This window comes from Cottoperca gobio, chromosome 3, assembly GCF_900634415.1.
Source record: "Cottoperca gobio chromosome 3, fCotGob3.1, whole genome shotgun sequence".
Taxonomy (NCBI): domain Eukaryota; kingdom Metazoa; phylum Chordata; class Actinopteri; order Perciformes; family Bovichtidae; genus Cottoperca; species Cottoperca gobio.
Window position 1 is genome coordinate 2001689 of NC_041357.1, and position 20097 is coordinate 2021785.

The following is a 20097-nucleotide window of genomic DNA, read 5'->3' on the forward strand; positions in this document are numbered from 1 at the left end:
AACACTAAAGCGAAGATGGGATGGGCTCTGCCAGAGATTACAGACAGGTTAATGTAAAGAAAATGTGAACAGACTGAGGTTAACTGTCAGTCAGTGCTGCACTCATTTCATTAATCTGTTCAAAATCCCTACTTAGGGAAGAATTTAGCCTCGTCAGTTGCCAGTTACACAGAAATATATGTTGACATAATATGAATTGTTTGTCTTGAGAAGGCTACAGAGTTACGTTGCTATCAGCGCAGTTCCAACCTTTGCTACGAAGCAGAATCTAACAGACTATTTTACTTTGCGGAAGCAATACAATCATTAATCAATATTGTTTGTCAAATTATTGATTAATTTAGTAAGTAGCTGTGTAATATGCTTTGTGTCGGGGTTCATTTCGCTATAAGGACTGGCTCGCTACACAAACTGAAGGTTAGTTAGCTCAGCTTGCTAACTTGCTAACCCACTAGTTGCTACTTTTAGTTTTACACCTGCTGAGTCATCAGTGCTGTGTTCATCCTGCATGATAGAAAGGAGGTGGTGTAGCTAGTGTTAGCTGTCTCACTCTCATGAGTCCAGGTGTGGTCACTGTAAAAACTACCAGCTAGCCCTATGACCTCAGCATCAGCTGTGTTGGTCCATGATTTCAAGCACTGAGAAAGAGTAATGTAGAAACACTGTGGAGCTGCTGGGACTGAAAGGATATGAGAACAAGGGAAACGGTAAAATCTCCACTTGTCAAATAAAAAAGTGTTGTTGGAGCATGTTGGAATGTGAGAGCTCAGATTTAAAGCTGGTTTGACTTTTACCATCCTGCCTTGTATATAAGCGCACAACAGATTCTAGATCCAAGTGTATATACAATTATGTTACCCAAGCCAATACAGAAGAGATGTGAAGAAAGACAAAAATGATATGAAAGTAAAAGAAAGACATTAAATCCACCATATTCTAGATCAGGGGTCTTCATCGTTTTTCAGGCCAAGGACCCCCAAAGTGGTGTAGTTCACCCCTCTCCTTTCCTCTGTAGGTGTGTGTGTCGGGAGCAAAAATAAATAAATAATATATATATTTAAAATATATATATATATTTGCTTTATCTACAAACAATTTTGTGACCCCCTGTAGTACCTCAGGGTCCCCCTGTTGAAGACCTGTGTTCTAAGTGTTCTTTAAGAGGCTAAAGGCTAAATGTTTAAGTATCTAATACTCTTATTAACATGTGTAGACACATGTGCTTACAAATGTATATATACTTATTGTTGGAAATCAATTAACAACACAAAACAATAACAAGTATTTACCAGAAAGCCTCCCAGGTACCGCTGTTGTGTTAGGAAGTTAAACAGGTCATAGTTCCCTCTCTAACATCTATTTTATATTGCTGTGAAAACATCTCCTACAAACAACTGGTTATATTAGAGTTTCTCACTAAAAACTGCATTTTACAAGATTACATTTGATCACATCATGATTATGTATCATATAACTTTAGCCAATACTAATTTTTACTGAATAGAAGTTGAGCGCACCATTATTGAACTCAATGGCACCTGGCTCCAGTCCATCAACGATAGCTGTTAACTCCATTATTTAGCTGAGCTGTACCGTGCTGCAACGTTGTACTGGAAGCTCCTTCAGAGCAGCTGAGATATGTGAACAAAGAAACCTGTGAACACACAGCTTCCTGCTCTTATGAAGCTCTGCCTGCTGACAATGTTACTATCAAATCTCTCATGCCTTTCTGTGTGTTTCTCTCTTTTACCTGTAGGTAAACAGATGGGTGTCGCTCAAGCTGTGTGACATAGGTGAGAACAAAGAAGGACACTGTATTCACTGTTTTGTAGTGAGTATAGAAATGCATCAATTTCAACATAGATTTGAAACAATAAAGTTAAAATCTGTAAATACATTTTGTCCAATATCTCACAGTACATGAATGTATTTTCCATATGTGTGCGTGCGTGTGTGTTTTCAGAGAAGACAAACTCATTTGCGGCCACAGAGAGGAACTTCACAGTCAAGATGTTCACCTTCCAGTTCTTCACTCTTTTCTCCTCACTCTTCTATGTGGCCTTCTTCCTGGGCAGGTACTTTGTAACTGTCTGTCTGTCTGTCTGTGTGTTGTCTGTGTGTGTGTGTGTGTCTGTCTGTCTGTTTGTAACGCCGTGTTTCCGCTGCATGGTACGGCACTACTTGACTCGTTCTTTTTTTCAATAGCAAAGGTGATAGATAATAAATAGCAAACTACAATCTATTCAACCCATTTAAAAACTAAAGGCAGCCAACAAAAGGACAGCGTACACCACACCGTACAATGGACAAAGTGCAGACGTTCCTCTGGTTGCCGATGAATGGATGCAGCGAGTCTCTTGTTTACACGGAAGTTTCAAGCGGCGTCACGTAATCTACAGCCCGACGCCACATGCGAAGATTATAAGATAGCAGCGTTCTGTATCAGCTTTCAGAGTTTTAGCACTGGTGGAATTGTGCGTATGTTTGCCCTGCTGGTAGTTCGTTAGTAGTTGGCTTTTTGGTAATAACTGATGACTGTAAATGTGGATTGTAGTAGAGGTGAAATACTGCCCCCTATTTGTTTGGAGCAGCAGTCACTGATAGCATCATGGTGTTCACCACTAAGAGGATGTGGGCATATTCCACTTGTCTTCCACTTGATATGATATCCTACTGATATCATCACACTGATACAATCAAGAAAAATAACTTCAACTCACTGCTGAGCAGCTACAACACAACATATGTTAGTGAATGACACAATAAATTAAAACTAAGTTAAGGCAGTGACGTGCGGTGAGGTTCATGGCAGGGGAGGCACTGACACTGAGTCAGATTTACAAATATATGAACCCAACTGAGTAGCTTATTCACCATTTTCTTGGCAGCATGAACTTTGACTACTGGTTATGATTCATATCTCATATCAGCATTCTTTATACACACACACACACACACACACACACACACACACACAACACACACCACACACACCACACACACCACACACACCACACACACACACACACACACAGGTAAGGTCCATATTTGGCCAAAAAAGAAGGTTAAATTTATAGCGGCTCAGAGAGGTACATGTATTTGATCTGCACCCTCCATAGAGTTTTTAGTCTGATGCTTTGATTAATTTTAATACAGACAGCACTATTAACAAAATAATATTTTATTTAAAGTCAAAATGTTGTTTAAAATTTAAATATTGGATTTTTTTTCTCTTAGTCAGATCCCATTTTCAATAAAATTGTGGTCTTACATGTAAAATCTTCCATTTGTGTCCATCAGTCGGAGAAAGAAACTAAACTAAACGGTGCTACAGTGCACCTGACTCTGATGTTAGCTAGCAGTAGCTTGTTGGCGCTTACCTTCTCTAGTAGAAGAACAGCAGCACCTGTGGGCTCACGTGCGCCCTCTTCAGTGCGACAGAGTACTGTCTGCCTCACCTGGTGTTTTTTCACAGTGGTTTTATGTCACATCAGGAAGACTAAATATGTTACACACATACATTACATACATTAACTGGACTATGGAAAGTCAGGACACATAATAAAAGTGTAAACATTGTACAGAGAGATAGCAACAGGCACGCGCCAAATGCATGTGCTCAACCTAGTTTGCGAGGGATTGCGCAATCCGAGGGGAGGCTCAGCTCGTCGCTGCCTCAGCTCGCATCTCTCCTGTATCTGAACAGATAATACGCAAATTCAGCGATTTTGACTAAAAAAATTGGAATCATTCAGAAAATGCATTTATAGCACAGGAATTGATATTTTACACAAAGAGTTGTAAAACTGTGATGAGGGTTATGAGGTCAGTAGCTGAGATGGCTGCACCTCATTCATTTAGGTAGCTTCCTCTTTTTATTCTTGTCATAGTCGCTTTTTCCTCCAGCATGTACCATTGTCTCACTTTAACCAGGTGTACTGTAACTTCTTGAAATGCTGATTGTTGATGTGAAGCTAAGGTTTTGTTGTCACAGGATAAATGGCCATCCAGGGGACTATGTGCGTATCGCTGGATGGAGACTGGAGGAGGTGAGGAGATATACTTTTGAGCTTTTAGTCCTTCATACAGTAGGTGTGCACCACATTACTAACCCTTAGATGTGTTCTGTGTGTGTTGTAGTGCCATCTTAGTGGTTGTTTGACAGACCTCTTCATCCAGATGGCTGTTATCATGCTGCTCAAACAGACTCTCAACAACATCTTTGAGTTCATTGTGCCGTGAGTGTGGCTTCATTCAGCTTCTCCTGTAGGGCAGCGGGTGGTAATGAGTTGGTGTCCTTCGGGAAACACAGTACAAACATTTCAGACTTTACATTCATGTCACAATGTTGTGTTTTCCAGCTGGTTGAAGAGCATTCTGACCAGAAACACTACAAAGAAGTTGCAGAGGAAGTGTGGTCACTGTTACAGGAAGTCCTGCCGGGACGAACAGGGACGTGTTGAACCGTGTGACATCTGCAAACTTCGGCACTGGCTATCTAATTACAACTTGGCCAACACGGACGCCTTCAGTCTGTTCAATGAGTTCCTGGAGATGGGTAGGTCCACAGTCTGCCCCCTACAGTGCCTGGGATCAGGGTTAGGTTTAGAGAGGGACGGATTACACCCCAAGGATGGAGTCTGTTTGTGCACGGGCATATAAGGACAGCAAACTTAAGTACCGTGTGCAAACCACAAAGCAACAAGCCACACATTTGACAGGTAACGTTCTTCTGCAGATAGAAACGTTACTTCATTAAGTTTTGTGAAGAAGGCTCTTCAGCATATGTCATCAACCTTTTCACAAATTAATGACACTTAAATAAAAACCCTTATCAAATTGATGCCATGTAACATTTTCTCCCATGAGTATAAAGCCTTGATCATTTAACGATGTAACAAAAGTGATACTCACAAGCCCCCGGCTGAGCGCTGCTACGTTGTTCACCCCAGTGGACGAGAGGGTCGCCTCCCTACGCCTTCGGGTTATGGGTGGGAAAACTCTGACTGTTGTTTGTGCCTATGCCCCAAACCGCAGTTCGGAGTATCCGGCCTTGGAGACCCTGAAAGGAGCCCTGCAGGGGGCTCCAGTAGGGGACTCCGTAGTCTTGCTATATATATATATTTATATATTTATATATATATATATATATATATATATATATATATATATATATATATATATATATATTTATTTTTATATATTTATATATATATTTATATATATATATATATATATATATATATAAATAAATATACCAACTTAAACTATATATTCACAACAACACTGATACATCTTCACATTCTGTTGATAATCTTAGTTCATTGTTTTAATGTGTTATTCTGGGATAATTTACACATTAAACCTTTTGGGAAACTGTTGAGAATAATTACATTTCCATATTACTAATTTACACCCCCCTCCCAGTGGTCCAGTTCAGTTTCACCACCATATTTGTAGCAGCGTTCCCCCTTGCCCCCCTGCTCGCTCTCGTCAACAACATCTTTGAGATCCGCCTGGACGCCATCAAGATGGTCCGCCTGGAACGGCGGCTGGTTCCTAGGAAGACCAACGACATCGGTGAGCTGTCTGTCTGTTGATATACGACTCAAAGGTTTCTGTGTGCAGAGGGCTGTCACAGCATCCATTTAACATCACTGACTCATTTCTATTTTACATGAGAGCAGTGGCCCTCAAACCTCTGAGAAGAACACGTCAATATAACAGCACTCCACAGGAAACATCAACATGTCCCACAGTGCTGCATCCACTTATACTGAAACATGTAAACATTTCATAAATGTAATAAATAAAAGCACGACCAAGGAAAACTCTTCATCAGGCAGTGTGAACATAATAAAGAATAATTGTTGCAGTATGTCTTGTCGTACTGTTAGTCAGCAAGACCTCTCAACAGCTAACGATAAAAATGACTGAGTGATTGTTCTGATGGTTATAAAACCTCAAATAATATCATTTTTGGTGCTGATTGTGCCACTATGTGGCCTTTTATGAGAGACTTCTGACGGTGTCCACGTAAAGACACTTTTTTCATGACTCTTTCTACAAAATTCATAACATATTGCATGTAACATATTTGGATGACAGTGAGTGTGATAATGAATGAATGAATGAATGAATGAATATGATTTTAATATCTGTATTCACCTAAGAGTCCTGATACCACGAAGGCTTGATTGACAGGTCCATCAGTTTTTGTTGTTGTTACACTACTGTCCTCTGTCTGCAGGTGTGTGGACGAATGTGTTGGAGGCCATCGGTGTGTTAGCAGTGATTGCTAACGGTCTGGTCATTGGAGTCTCATCAGACTTTATTCCACGCCTTGTCTATCGTTACCGTTATGGCCCCTGTGCTAATGGAAGCACTCACACACAGTGAGTGCTGTTACAGCTGGTACAACCTCCTGATAACACGTCCGCAGACTGTGTTGTGTCTCACCAGGATTGATTTGTGCTCTTGTTGCAGCTGCATGCAGGGCTACATTAATGACACGCTCTCCACGGCTTTTGTGACGCACCAGGCAGTTGAAAAGGACTTTCTTCCAAATCAGATGTTCACAAACGGCTTTAATGTCACACAGTGCAGGTGAGAAGACTCAGTCAAAATACAACAAACAAATCTGTGGCAGATCTGATGAACAGGATTCCTTTCTGTGTGTGCAGCTACAGAGACTACAGGAGTGATGAAGACTACACTCTTACTTCTCAGTTCTGGTTGGTTTTGGCTGTGCGCTTTGCCTTCGTCATCTTGTTTGAGGTTAGATCTCCAGATCTTTTTAGACAGTGCTGTCCATATAAACAGAAGGTGGCAGTTAAATAGTTTCTGTGTGTGTGCTCTTGTGTGTTTCTGCAGCATGTTGTGGTGGTGTGTAAGTTTATCGCAGCCTGGTTCGTTCCCAACAATCCCATTCATGTGAAGAACGATCGGCTGCACGACAAACTTTCTCGGCTGAAAGAGGAGTTACGGTAAGTCAGCGTACCAGAGGGGCAACGGTCAAGACATGAACACTGTCAAAACATCTCCTTAAACTGTTAGACAGAGACAGTGGACAGCAGGGATGTGTGGGATGCCAAAGTTACATTTAGGATCAGTTTATAACAGTTTTCTTAACCAAACAGGTTACGTAAATGAATGCTGTGATTGTTATGTCATAGCAGTTAGCAGCTCTGTGGATGCTAACGTCTGTCAGTCTTTAACTTTCTGTCTGTCAGTCTGTAATGGTCTGTCTGTCTATAAGTGTGTGTGTGTCTGTCTGTCTGTCTGTAAGTGTCTGTCTGTAAGTGTCTGTCTGTCTGTAAGTGTCTGTCTGTCTGTAAGTGTCTGTTTATCTGTAAGTGTCTGTCTGTAAGTGTCTGTCTGTCGGTCTGTCAGTCTGTAACGGTCTGTCTGTCTATAAGTGTGTGTCTGTCTGTCTGTCTGTAAGTGTCTGTGTGTCTGTAAGTGTCTGTCTGTCTATCTGTAAGTGTCTGTAAGTGTGTGTCTGTCTGTAAGTGTCTGTCTGTCTATAAGTGTCTGTCTATAAGTGTCTGTCTGTCTGTCTGTAAGTGTCTGTCTGTCTGTAAGTGTCTGTCTGTCTGTAAGTGTGTGTCTGTCTGTAAGTGTCTGTCTGTCTATAAGTGTCTGTCTGTCTGTAAGTGTCTGTCTGTAAGTGTCTGTCTGTCTATAAGTGTCTGTCTGTCTATAAGTGTCTGTCTGTCTGTTTAGTGTCTGTCTGTCTGTCTGTCTGTAAGTGTCTGTCTGTAAGTGTCTGTCTGTAAGTGTCTGTCTGTTTATAAGTGTCTGTCTGTAAGTGTCTGTCTGTTTATAAGTGTCTGTCTGTTTATAAGTGTCTGTCTGTCTATAAGTGTCTATCTGTCTGTAAGTGTCTGTCTGTAAGTGTCTGTCTGTTTAGTGTCCGTCTGTCTATAAGTGTATGTCTGTCTGTAAGTCTCTGTCTGTTTATAAGTGTCTGTCTGTCTATAAGTGTCTGTCTGTCTATAAGTGTCTGTCTGTTTATAAGTGTCTGTTTATAAGTGTCTGTAAGTGTCTGTCTGTCTATAATTGTCTGTCTGTCTAAGTGTCTGTCTGTCTATAAGTGTATGTCTGTCTATAAGTGTATGTCTGTCTATAAGTGTCTGTCTGTCTGTTTAGTGTCTGTCTGTAAGTGTCTGTCTGTCTGTCTGTTTATAAGTGTCTGTCTGTAAGTGTCTGTCTGTCTATAAGTGTATGTCTGTCTATAAGTGTATGTCTGTCTATAAGTGTATGTCTGTCTATAAGTGTATGTCTGTCTATAAGTGTCTGTCTGTCTGTTTAGTGTCTGTCTGTAAGTGTCTGTCTGTCTGTCTATAAGTGTCTGTCTGTCTATAAGTGTCTGTCTGTCTATAAGTGTCTGTCTGTAAGTGTCTGTCTGTCTGTAAGTGTCTGTCTGTCTGTAAGTGTCTGTCTGTCTATAAGTGTCTGTCTGTTTATAAGTGTCTGTTTATAAGTGTCTGTAAGTGTCTGTCTGTCTATAATTGTCTGTCTGTCTGTAAGTGTCTGTCTGTCTATAAGTGTCTGTCTGTTTATAAGTGTCTGTTTATAAGTGTCTGTAAGTGTCTGTCTGTCTGTAAGTGTCTGTCTGTCTATAAGTGTTTGTCTGTCTATAAGTGTCTGTCTGTAAGTGTCTGGCTGTCTATAATTGTCTGTCTGTAAGTGTCTGTCTGTCTATAAGTGTCTGTCTGTAAGTGTCTGTCTGTCTGTAAGTGTCTGTCTGTCTATAAGTGTCTGTCTGTCTATAAGTGTCTGTCTGTCTATAAGTGTCTGTCTGTCTATAAGTGTCTGTCTGTCTATAAGTGTCTGTCTGTCTATAAGTGTCTGTCTGTCTATAAGTGTCTGTTTATAAGTGTCTGTAAGTGTCTGTCTGTCTATAATTGTCTGTCTGTCTGTAAGTGTCTGTCTGTCTATAAGTGTTTGTCTGTCTATAAGTGTCTGTCTGTAAGTGTCTGGCTGTCTATAATTGTCTGTCTGTAAGTGTCTGTCTGTCTATAAGTGTCTGTCTGTAAGTGTCTGTCTGTCTGTAAGTGTCTGTCTGTCTATAAGTGTCTGTCTGTCTATAAGTGTCTGTCTGTCTATAAGTGTCTGTCTGTCTATAAGTGTCTGTCTGTCTGTAAGTGTCTGTCTGTTTATAAGTGTCTGTCTGTTTATAAGTGTCTGTCTGTCTGTAAGTGTCTGTCTGTTTAGTGTCTGTCTGTCTATAAGTGTATGTCTGTCTGTCTGTTTAGTGTCTGTCTGTAAGTGTCTGTCTGTCTGTAAGTGTCTGTCTGTCTATAAGTGTCTGTCTGTCTATAAGTGTCTGTCTGTCTATAAGTGTCTGTCTGTCTATAAGTGTCTGTCTGTCTATAAGTGTCTGTCTGTCTATAAGTGTCTGTCTGTCTATAAGTGTCTGTCTGTCTATAAGTGTCTATCTGTCTGTAAGTGTCTGTCTGTTTAGTGTCTGTCTGTCTATCTGTTTAGTGTCTGTCTGTCTGTAAGTGTCTGTCTGTCTATAAGTGTCTGTCTGTCTATAAGTGTCTATCTGTTTAGTGTCTGTCTGTCTGTAAGTGTCTGTCTGTTTATAAGTGTCTGTCTGTCTATAAGTGTCTGTCTAAGTGTCTGTCTGTTTATAAGTGTCTATCTGTCTGTAAGTGTCTGTCTGTTTAGTGTCTATCTGTCTGTAAGTGTCTGTCTGTAAGTGTCTGTCTGTCTGTCTATAAGTGTCTGTCTGTCTATAAGTGTCTGTCTGTGTATAAGTGTCTGTCTGTCTATAAGTGTCTGTCTGTCTATAAGTGTCTGTCTGTCTTAGTGTCTGTCTTGTATAAGTGTCTGTCTGTCTATAAGTGTCTGTCTGTCTATAAGTGTCTGTCTATAATTGTCTGTCTGTCTGTAAGTGTCTGTCTGTCTGTCTGTAAGTGTCTGTCTGTCTATAAGTGTCTGTCTGTAAGTGTCTGTCTGTCTATAAGTGTCTGTCTGTCTATAAGTGTCTGTCTGTCTATAAGTGTCTGTCTGTCTGTAAGTGTCTGTCTGTAAGTGTCTGTCTGTAAGTGTCTGTCTGTTTATAAGTGTCTGTCTGTTTATAAGTGTCTGTCTGTTTATAAGTGTCTATCTGTCTGTAAGTGTCTGTCTGTCTATAAGTGTCTGTCTGTCTATAAGTGTCTGTCTGTCTATAAGTGTCTATCTGTCTGTAAGTGTCTGTCTGTCTATAAGTGTCTGTCTGTCTATAAGTGTCTGTCTGTCTATAAGTGTCTGTCTGTCTATAAGTGTCTGTTTATAAGTGTCTGTAAGTGTCTGTCTGTCTATAATTGTCTGTCTGTCTGTAAGTGTCTGTCTGTCTGTAAGTGTCTGTCTGTTTATAAGTGTCTGTCTGTCTATAAGTGTCTGTCTAAGTGTCTGTCTGCCTGTAAGTGTCTGTCTGTCTATAAGTGTCTGTCTGTCTATAAGTGTCTCTGTCTGTAAGTGTCTGTCTGTAAGTGTCTGTCTGTTTATAAGTGTCTGTCTGTTTATAAGTGTCTGTCTGTTTATAAGTGTCTGTCTGTTTATAAGTGTCTATCTGTCTGTAAGTGTCTGTCTGTTTAGTGTCTGTCTGTCTATAAGTGTATGTCTGTCTATAAGTGTATGTCTGTCTGTCTGTTTAGTGTCTGTCTGTAAGTGTCTGTCTGTCTGTCTATAAGTGTCTGTCTGTCTATAAGTGTCTGTCTGTGTATAAGTGTCTGTCTGTCTATAAGTGTCTGTCTGTCTATAAGTGTCTGTTTATAAGTGTCTGTCTGTTTATAAGTGTCTGTCTGTCTATAAGTGTCTGTCTGTCTATAAGTGTATGTCTGTCTGTCTGTTTAGTGTCTGTCTGTCTGTTTAGTGTCTGTCTGTAAGTGTCTGTCTGTCTGTAAGTGTCTGTCTGTCTATAAGTGTCTGTCTGTCTATAAGTGTCTGTCTGTCTATAGTGTCTGTCTGTCTATAAGTGTCTGTCTGTCTATAAGTGTCTGTCTGTCTATAAGTGTCTGTAAGTCTATAAGTGTCTGTCTGTTTATAAGTGTCTGTCTGTCTGTAAGTGTCTGTCTGTTTATAAGTGTCTGTCTGTCTATAAGTGTCTATCTGTCTGTAAGTGTCTGTCTGTCTATAAGTGTATGTCTGTCTATAAGTGTATGTCTGTCTGTCTGTTTAGTGTCTGTCTGTAAGTTTAGTGTCTGTCTGTCTGTCTGTTTAGTGTCTGTCTGTAAGTTTAGTGTCTGTCTGTAAGTGTCTGTCTGTCTGTAAGTGTCTGTCTGTAAGTGTCTGTCTGTCTATAAGTGTCTGTCTGTCTATAAGTGTCTGTCTGTCTATAAGTGTCTGTCTGTCTATAAGTGTCTGTCTGTCTATAAGTGTCTGTCTGTCTATAAGTGTCTGTCTGTCTATAAGTGTCTGTCTGTCTATAAGTGTCTGTCTGTCTATAAGTGTCTGTCTGTCTATAAGTGTCTGTCTGTCTATAAGTGTCTGTCTGTCTATAAGTGTCTGTCTGTCTATAAGTGTCTGTCTGTCTATAAGTGTCTGTCTGTCTATAAGTGTCTGTCTGTCTATAAGTGTCTGTCTGTCTATAAGTGTCTGTCTGTCTATAAGTGTCTGTAAGTGTCTGTCTGTCTATAATTGTCTGTCTGTAAGTGTCTGTCTGTAAGTGTCTGTCTGTTTATAAGTGTCTGTCTGTCTGTAAGTGTCTGTCTAAGTGTCTGTCTGTCTGTAAGTGTCTGTCTAAGTGTCTGTCTGTCTGTAAGTGTCTGTCTGTCTATAAGTGTCTGTCTGTCTATAAGTGTCTGTCTGTCTGTAAGTGTCTGTCTGTAAGTGTCTGTCTGTTTATAAGTGTCTGTCTGTTTATAAGTGTCTGTCTGTTTATAAGTGTCTGTCTGTTTATAAGTGTCTATCTGTCTGTAAGTGTCTGTCTGTAAGTGTCTGTCTGTTTAGTGTCTGTCTGTCTATAAGTGTATGTCTGTCTGTCTGTAAGTGTCTGTCTGTCTGTCTATAAGTGTCTGTCTGTCTATAAGTGTCTGTCTGTCTATAAGTGTCTGTCTGTGTATAAGTGTCTGTCTGTCTATAAGTGTCTGTTTATAAGTGTCTGTCTGTCTATAAGTGTATGTCTGTCTATAAGTGTATGTCTGTCTGTCTGTTTAGTGTCTGTCTGTCTGTTTAGTGTCTGTCTGTAAGTGTCTGTCTGTCTGTAAGTGTCTGTCTGTCTATAAGTGTCTGTCTGTCTATAAGTGTCTGTCTGTCTATAGTGTCTGTCTGTCTATAAGTGTCTGTAAGTCTATAAGTGTCTGTCTGTTTATAAGTGTCTGTCTGTCTGTAAGTGTCTGTCTGTCTGTGTCTGTCTGTAAGTGTCTGTCTGTTTATAAGTGTCTGTCTGTCTATAAGTGTCTATCTGTCTGTAAGTGTCTGTCTGTCTATAAGTGTATGTCTGTCTGTCTGTTTAGTGTCTGTCTGTAAGTTTAGTGTCTGTCTGTAAGTGTCTGTCTGTCTGTATGTGTCTGTCTGTCTGTAAGTGTCTGTCTGTTTATAAGTGTCTGTCTGTCTATAAGTGTCTATCTGTCTGTAAGTGTCTGTCTGTCTATAAGTGTATGTCTGTCTGTCTGTTTAGTGTCTGTCTGTAAGTTTAGTGTCTGTCTGTAAGTGTCTGTCTGTCTGTAAGTGTCTGTCTGTCTATAAGTGTCTGTCTGTCTATAAGTGTCTGTCTGTCTATAAGTGTCTGTCTGTCTATAAGTGTCTGTCTGTCTATAAGTGTCTGTCTGTCTATAAGTGTCTGTCTGTCTATAAGTGTCTGTCTGTCTATAAGTTTCTGTCTGTCTATAAGTGTCTGTCTGTCTATAAGTGTATGTCTGTCTGTTTAGTGTCTGTCTGTAAGTGTCTGTCTGTCTGTAAGTGTCTGTCTGTCTATAAGTGTCTGTCTGTCTATAAGTGTCTGTCTGTCTATAAGTGTCTGTCTGTCTATAAGTGTCTGTCTGTCTATAAGTGTCTGTCTGTCTATAAGTGTCTGTCTGTCTATAAGTGTCTGTCTGTCTATAAGTGTCTGTCCGTCTGTAAGTGTCTGTCTGTCTGTAAGTGTCTGTCTGTCTGTAAGTGTCTGTCTGTCTGTAAGTGTCTGTCTGTCTATAAGTGTCTGTCTGTCTATAAGTGTCTGTCTGTCTATAAGTGTCTGTCTGTCTATAAGTGTCTGTCTGTCTATAAGTGTCTGTCTGTCTAAGAGTGTATGTCTGTCTGTGTATGTCTGTCTGTAAGTGTCTGTCTGTCTATAAGTGTCTGTCTGTCTGTAAGTGTCTGTCTGTCTGTAAGTGTCTGTCTGTTTATAAGTGTCTATCTGTCTGTAAGTGTCTGTCTGTTTAGTGTCTGTCTGTCTATAAGTGTATGTCTGTCTGTGTCTGTCTGTCTGTAAGTGTCTGTCTGTTTATAAGTGTCTGTCTGTTTATAAGTGTCTGTCTGTTTATACAGTATATCTCAAAAGTGAGTACACCCTTTAGATTTTTGCAAATATTCTGTTATATCCTTTCAGGGGATAACATTATCCTACTGAAACTTTGATATAACTTAAAGTAGTCAGTGTGCTGCTTGAATAACAGTATAGATTTATTGTCCTTTGAAAATTACTCAGTACACAGCTGTTAATGTCTAAACAGCTGGCAACAAAAGTGAGTACACCCCATAGTGAACATGTCCTAATTGTGCCCAAAGTGTCAATATTTTGTGTGACCACCATTGTTATCTAGCACTGCTTTAACCCTCCTGGGCATGGAATTCACCAGAGCTCCACAGGTTGCTTCTGGAATCTTCTTCCACTCCTCCACGACGACATCACGGAGCGCACGGATGTTGGACACCTTGCACTCCTCCACCTTCCTCTTGAGGATGCCCCACATGTGTCTGTCTGTCTGTGTATAAGTGTCTGTCTGTCTATAAGTGTATGTCTGTCTATAAGTGTCTGTCTATAATTGTCTGTCTGTCTGTAAGTGTCTGTCTGTCTGTCTGTAAGTGTTTGTCTGTCTATAAGTGTCTGTCTGTAAGTGTCTGTCTGTCTATAAGTGTCTGTCTGTCTGTAAGTGTCTGTCTGTCTATAAGTGTCTGTCTGTCTATAAGTGTCTGTCTGTCTATAAGTGTCTGTCTGTTTATAAGTGTCTGTCTGTTTATAAGTGTCTGTCTGTTTATAAGTGTCTGTCTGTTTATAAGTGTCTGTCTGTAAGTGTCTGTCTGTCTATAAGTGTCTGTTTATAAGTGTCTGTAAGTGTCTGTCTGTCTGTAAGTGTCTGTCTGTCTGTAAGTGTCTGTCTGTAAGTGTCTGTCTGTCTATAAGTGTCTGTCTAAGTGTCTGTCTGTCTGTAAGTGTCTGTCTGACTATAAGTGTCTGTCTGACTATAAGTGTCTGTCTGTCTGTAAGTGTCTGTCTGTAAGTGTCTGTCTGTTTATAAGTGTCTGTCTGTTTATAAGTGTCTGTCTGTTTATAAGTGTCTATCTGTCTGTAAGTGTCTGTCTGTTTAGTGTCTGTCTATAAGTGTATGTCTGTCTATAAGTGTATGTCTGTCTGTCTGTTTAGTGTCTGTCTGTAAGTGTCTGTCTGTCTGTCTATAAGTGTCTGTCTGTCTATAAGTGTCTGTCTGTCTATAAGTGTCTGTCTGTCTATAAGTGTTTGTCTGTCTATAAGTGTCTGTCTGTCTATAGTGTCTGTCTGTCTATAAGTATCTGTCTGTCTATAAGTGTCTGTCTGTCTATAAGTGTCTGTAAGTCTATAAGTGTCTGTCTGTTTATAAGTGTCTGTCTGTCTGTACGTGTCTGTCTGTCTATAAGTGTCTGTCTGTCTGTGTCTGTCTGTAAGTGTCTGTCTGTTTATAAGTGTCTGTCTGTTTATAAGTGTCTGTCTGTTTATAAGTGTCTGTCTGTCTGTCTATAAGTGTCTGTCTGTCTGTCTATAAGTGTCTGTCTGTCTGTCTATAAGTGTCTGTATGTCTGTCTGTGTGTCTGTATATAAGTGTCTGTCTGTAAGTGTCTGTCTGTCTGTCTATAAGTGTCTGTATGTCTGTCTGTGTGTCTGTATATAAGTGTCTGTCTGTAAGTGTCTGTCTGTCTGTCTATAAGTGTCAGTCTGTGTGTGTGTCTGTCTGTAAGTGTCTGTCTGTAAGTGTCTGTCTGTTTATAAGTGTCTGTCTGTTTATAAGTGTCCGTCTGTTTATAAGTGTCTGTCTGTTTATAAGTGTCCGTCTGTTTATAAGTGTCCGTCTGTTTATAAGTGTCTGTCTGTTTATAAGTGTCTGTCTGTTTATAAGTGTCTGTCTGTTTATAAGTGTCTATCTGTCTGTAAGTGTCTGTCTGTAAGTGTCTGTCTGTCTATAAGTGTCTGTTTATAAGTGTCTGTAAGTGTCTGTCTGTCTATAATTGTCTGTCTGTCTGTAAGTGTCTGTCTGTAAGTGTCTGTCTGTCTATAAGTGTCTGTCTAAGTGTCTGTCTGTCTGTAAGTGTCTGTCTGACTATAAGTGTCTGTCTGTCTATAAGTGTCTGTCTGTCTGTAAGTGTCTGTCTGTAAGTGTCTGTCTGTTTATAAGTGTCTGTCTGTTTATAAGTGTCTGTCTGTTTATAAGTGTCTATCTGTCTGTAAGTGTCTGTCTGTTTAGTGTCTGTCTATAAGTGTATGTCTGTCTATAAGTGTATGTCTGTCTGTCTGTTTAGTGTCTGTCTGTAAGTGTCTGTCTGTCTGTCTATAAGTGTCTGTCTGTCTATAAGTGTCTGTCTGTCTATAAGTGTTTGTCTGTCTATAAGTGTCTGTCTGTCTATAGTGTCTGTCTGTCTATAGTGTCTGTCTGTCTATAAGTGTCTGTCTGTCTATAAGTGTCTGTCTGTCTATAAGTGTCTGTAAGTCTATAAGTGTCTGTCTGTCTATAAGTGTCTGTCTGTCTGTGTCTGTCTGTCTGTAAGTGTCTGTCTGTTTATAAGTGTCTGTCTGTTTATAAGTGTCTGTCTGTCTATAAGTGTCTGTCTGTCTGTCTATAAGTGTCTGTCTGTCTGTCTATAAGTGTCTGTCTGTCTGTCTATAAGTGTCTGTATGTCTGTCTGTGTGTCTGTATATAAGTGTCTGTCTGTAAGTGTCTGTCTGTCTGTCTATAAGTGTCTGTATGTCTGTCTGTATATAAGTGTCTGTCTGTAAGTGTCTGTCTGTCTATAAGTGTCAGTCTGTGTGTGTGTGTGTCTGTCTGTAAGTGTGTGTGTGTGTCTGTATGTACAAGTTGCTGCATGTCATTCTCCCTCTCCCAATTTCCTGTCTTTCTCAGCTGTATCAAATAAAGGCAGGAAAAAGCCCAACAATAATTGGCTTTACTTTATTCAAATAAATGTTGTAAACCCCAACTGTAAAATTAAACATAATTTTACCCAGAGGAGAATAGTGCCCCATATATAACAGACATGTTCTTCTGTCTCTGTGGATCTCTACCTTAAAGCAGCTGACAGTTAGATACTTTTACAACATCATCACAGTCTCACAGTGACACCAGTCTGGCTGCACACTCTTCTCTTTGTCATTTCAGTGAACTGAAACGCAGTATATCAACAGACGTCTGACCTCTGAGCTGACCTCAGATCTGCTTCCACTGAGTCCTGACTGGTTCAAATGTCAAAGGGAAAGATGGTGTCTTCTTTTTATATATTGTATTTGCTGTTGGAACTGTACAAAACTGTAATGTTGTGTGAGGTTTATGTGTCAGGGTATAATTTGGACTTTTATTACTCCTGCTGAGATGTCACCACAAAATCATCACACTAAATGTAACACAACTGTCATGTCATGTTTTTATATTAAAGTGTAAGAAAGAAATGTATTATTGTCATTTAATGTTATTAATAAGTCCAAGAAGACTTGGTAAAGGAACATTTCATCAGTTTCCTGCCCACCGTTGGATGAGAACATCATTACTGTACATTTTAAATGACGTCAATAAACAACACATTTATTTTTTAAATGGGAAAACCTTAAACAGAATTATAAGGTTGGCTGCATTTAATTTGTAAGTGAGTGGAGAAAATAGACACAGCAGGTGTTACACGCCTCAAAGTCTGAGTGTGGACATTGGGCCATACTCTCTCTGTTACTCTCTCACACACACACAGACACACACGCACACACACAAAACTGTATATAGTAATTGGTTAGTTTAGAAATAGTGTGTTTTGTTATCTTCTGAATAAAGGTTTTTGGAATATATATGCTGATCTGTTAATGCTGCACATGAGTGAATATTGCCAACCTCGGCTATGGAACGAACTCAAACATCATTCAACTTTACTAGCTATTGATATGGTCATTTTTGTTATAGTATTACATAGTAATATATACATATACATAGTAATAATCAGAGTTGATTGATAGTTTTGTATATCATGAAACTACATTAATTGTCTATAATTAAAAACATATAATCATTTTAATGCCTTTTAAGCAAAAACATAAGTTGGTACCCTGTGTGAGTACTACTGTTGGCAATTTTTCATAATTCTGCAATTATAATTTCAGCATAATCTAATACCAACATTTTAGATTCCTTTCCAAACTAGACAAAAGTTTCATTGTAAACACTAGGCTGCCACAGGAGTAGATAAACTGTCAGTGCTTTCCATGCATTTCAGCCTAAGTGAGAAATGGAGCCTAACTGTTACTGCCACGTAGTCCAGCATGTGTCAACTTTAAGAGACAATCCTCTGATGGTGCCATATCCACCGCCGCTCCACAGGAAGCTTCCCCTCAGTGTAGACCACCACATTGTTTTGTTAGGCCTGTGTACTGCCCAAGCTACACCAAAAGGTGTCTGCCAACGCAACAGCATAGACAACCACATTGAATTGACAACTTGAATAATCTCACCCTCCATTCCAGACACAACCAATACCTGAAATGGGCCGGTACTCACCGCTACTGAGTAGCTTGCCGACACTAACCCTAACCCCAACCCTGCTGCTGTAACCGCACCGTTAGTAGCTATCTGCACCGTTAGTAGCTAGCTGCAATGCACATGCTCAGAGGCTGTAGGTACAACACCAAGCAGCAATGACACTTTGCACCATAGGCAGAGTGCACCTGACTGCTGGACTACTGGAAGCATATACTTCAACTATCGCTCTAATATCCAATTTCGAAAGTGAAAGAAAGTGTGACAACAAAGCACTGAAGGCCTGCATATCTTCAGGCCTGAGCCACTGCAACAGTGTAAACAAGTTAAATACTATTCTCATGCTTTCTCTTTTCTTTCACTTTTTCTGTCATGTTATGTATATACCATTATTGCAAGGGGGTAATGTTGATTTATCATAAAATAAAGGAAGCAATTTAAATAATAAGTCTTTAGTTACTGCATTTATGTTAACTTGACACTAAGGTGACATTTGATGCATCATTGGAGTGAAATAAACGTAGTCCTGCCCAAAGCCTACATTATGAACTTTGGTATTCTTTCCAACAGATAGCATATTGTTGTTTTTATCGTAGAATGTATGCATTATATTATATGTGTTCAATTATATTTGTAAAAAAAGCTACATGAAAGTTCTATTAACCAAATACATGTATGTACAAACTGTGGAAATGTAGTGTATGTCATATCTAATGAAATGCACACAAAAAACATGTGATATATTACCAAGACATAAGTACATATATCCAAGACACATGCGATTATCTTGTCATGCAACTGCTGAATTAGGGTACTGGCACCTTTTTTGATTCAGGCACTACATACAACAATGGACCAAAGAAGAACCCCTGTGTAGATCATTGTTATTCCTCCCTACAACAGAGCAGTCGCTGCATTTATCAGCAGGTTGAATTTCAGCGAGTGCAGTAAAGACAGTAGTATAGACGTATTGGTTACGTGGTTACGGTAAGCGCGTCATTTCCGGTTGTTAATGTTTCTGTGTTGCTGGTAGCATACTTCGGCAGCTCCAGCTTGACCCAGTTAATGTTGTGATATTCTTGATCACATCGGCTAATTATCTGTCATCTATCTAAACCTATACTTGTACTTCCTAAGCACTTACAACTCTCTCCTTATCCTCCTTCTCTTAGCGACTCTCGCTAAATTCTCAATTATTTACGCTCCGTTCGGCTCTGCTAACGTCAGCTGCTGCAGCTCGGCAGCTAGCGATGGCATCTCCCTCTTCTGCTCTCTCCTGCTCGGTGTGTTTCATGTTTAGCTATTGCTCGGCCTCCTTTAGTGATAATGGTACGTGTATTAAATGTAGTTTATACGCAGGGTTGGAGGCGAGTTTTAGAGGGATAGATGAGCGGCTCCGCACCATGGCTAGTCAGCGGTTAGCAAGTGTAGCTGTTAGCAAGCCCCCTATAGCCGGTGCGAGCCGACCAGTGGTATCTCCTGTTAGCCGTCCCCCGGCGGGACCCGAGCAGCCGGGAGACTGGGTGACTGTCTGAAAGAAGTGTTATCAGAAGCCCACGGTTCACCACCAACCGCTTGCTGTTTCTAACAGATTCTCCCCACTCAGTGACACACCAGCTGAGAAGCCAACTCTAGTTATCGGTAGCTCAATTTTGAGATACGTTCATTTTGAGACACCAGCGACGACAGTCACGTGCATTCCTGGTGCCAGAGCGGGCGACATAGAAGCACATTTGAAACTGCTGGCTAAGGCTAAACGTAAATACAGTAAGATTGTTATTCACGTCGGCGGTAATGACACGCGATTGCGTCAATCGGAGTGTACTAAAGTTAATGTGGAGTCGGTGTGTACATTTGCCAAAACAATGTCGGACTCCGTAGTTTTCTCTGGTCCTCTGCCAAATCTTTTGAATGATGACATGTTTAGCCGCATGTCATCATTCCGTCGCTGGCTCTCATGTTGGTGTCCAGATAATGATGTGGGCTTCGTAGACAATTGGCGGACTTTCTGGGGAAGACCTGGTCTGATTAGGAGTGACGGCATCCATCCTACTTTGGCTGGAGCAGATCTCATATCCAATAATATTACACAGTCTATTAGTGGACCTAATCCATGACAACCCAGAGTTGAGACCAGGACAAAGAGTTGCAGTCTTACACACTTCTCTGTGCTTCTTTCCGGGCAGTCACCCACTCAAATCCC

At 40.2% G+C, this 20097-nt stretch overlaps 1 protein-coding gene across 1 annotated transcript in view; it reads left to right on the forward strand.

The window, feature by feature from the left end:
- The window catches only part of LOC115028476 (anoctamin-9-like), a 43022-nt gene extending 26021 nt beyond the window's left edge, over positions 1-17001 (forward strand). Inside the window, exons 14-24 of the mRNA XM_029462283.1 lie at positions 1757-1793; positions 1964-2075; positions 3995-4049; positions 4141-4238; positions 4362-4558; positions 5428-5580; positions 6251-6395; positions 6487-6606; positions 6684-6777; positions 6874-6986; positions 16539-17001. Of these exons, the coding sequence (XP_029318143.1) occupies positions 1757-1793; positions 1964-2075; positions 3995-4049; positions 4141-4238; positions 4362-4558; positions 5428-5580; positions 6251-6395; positions 6487-6606; positions 6684-6777; positions 6874-6986; positions 16539-16572 (1158 nt within the window). The 3' untranslated portion in view covers positions 16573-17001. The remainder of the gene's footprint in view (positions 1-1756; positions 1794-1963; positions 2076-3994; positions 4050-4140; positions 4239-4361; positions 4559-5427; positions 5581-6250; positions 6396-6486; positions 6607-6683; positions 6778-6873; positions 6987-16538) is intronic.
- Positions 17002-20097: the final 3096 nt, after the last annotated feature.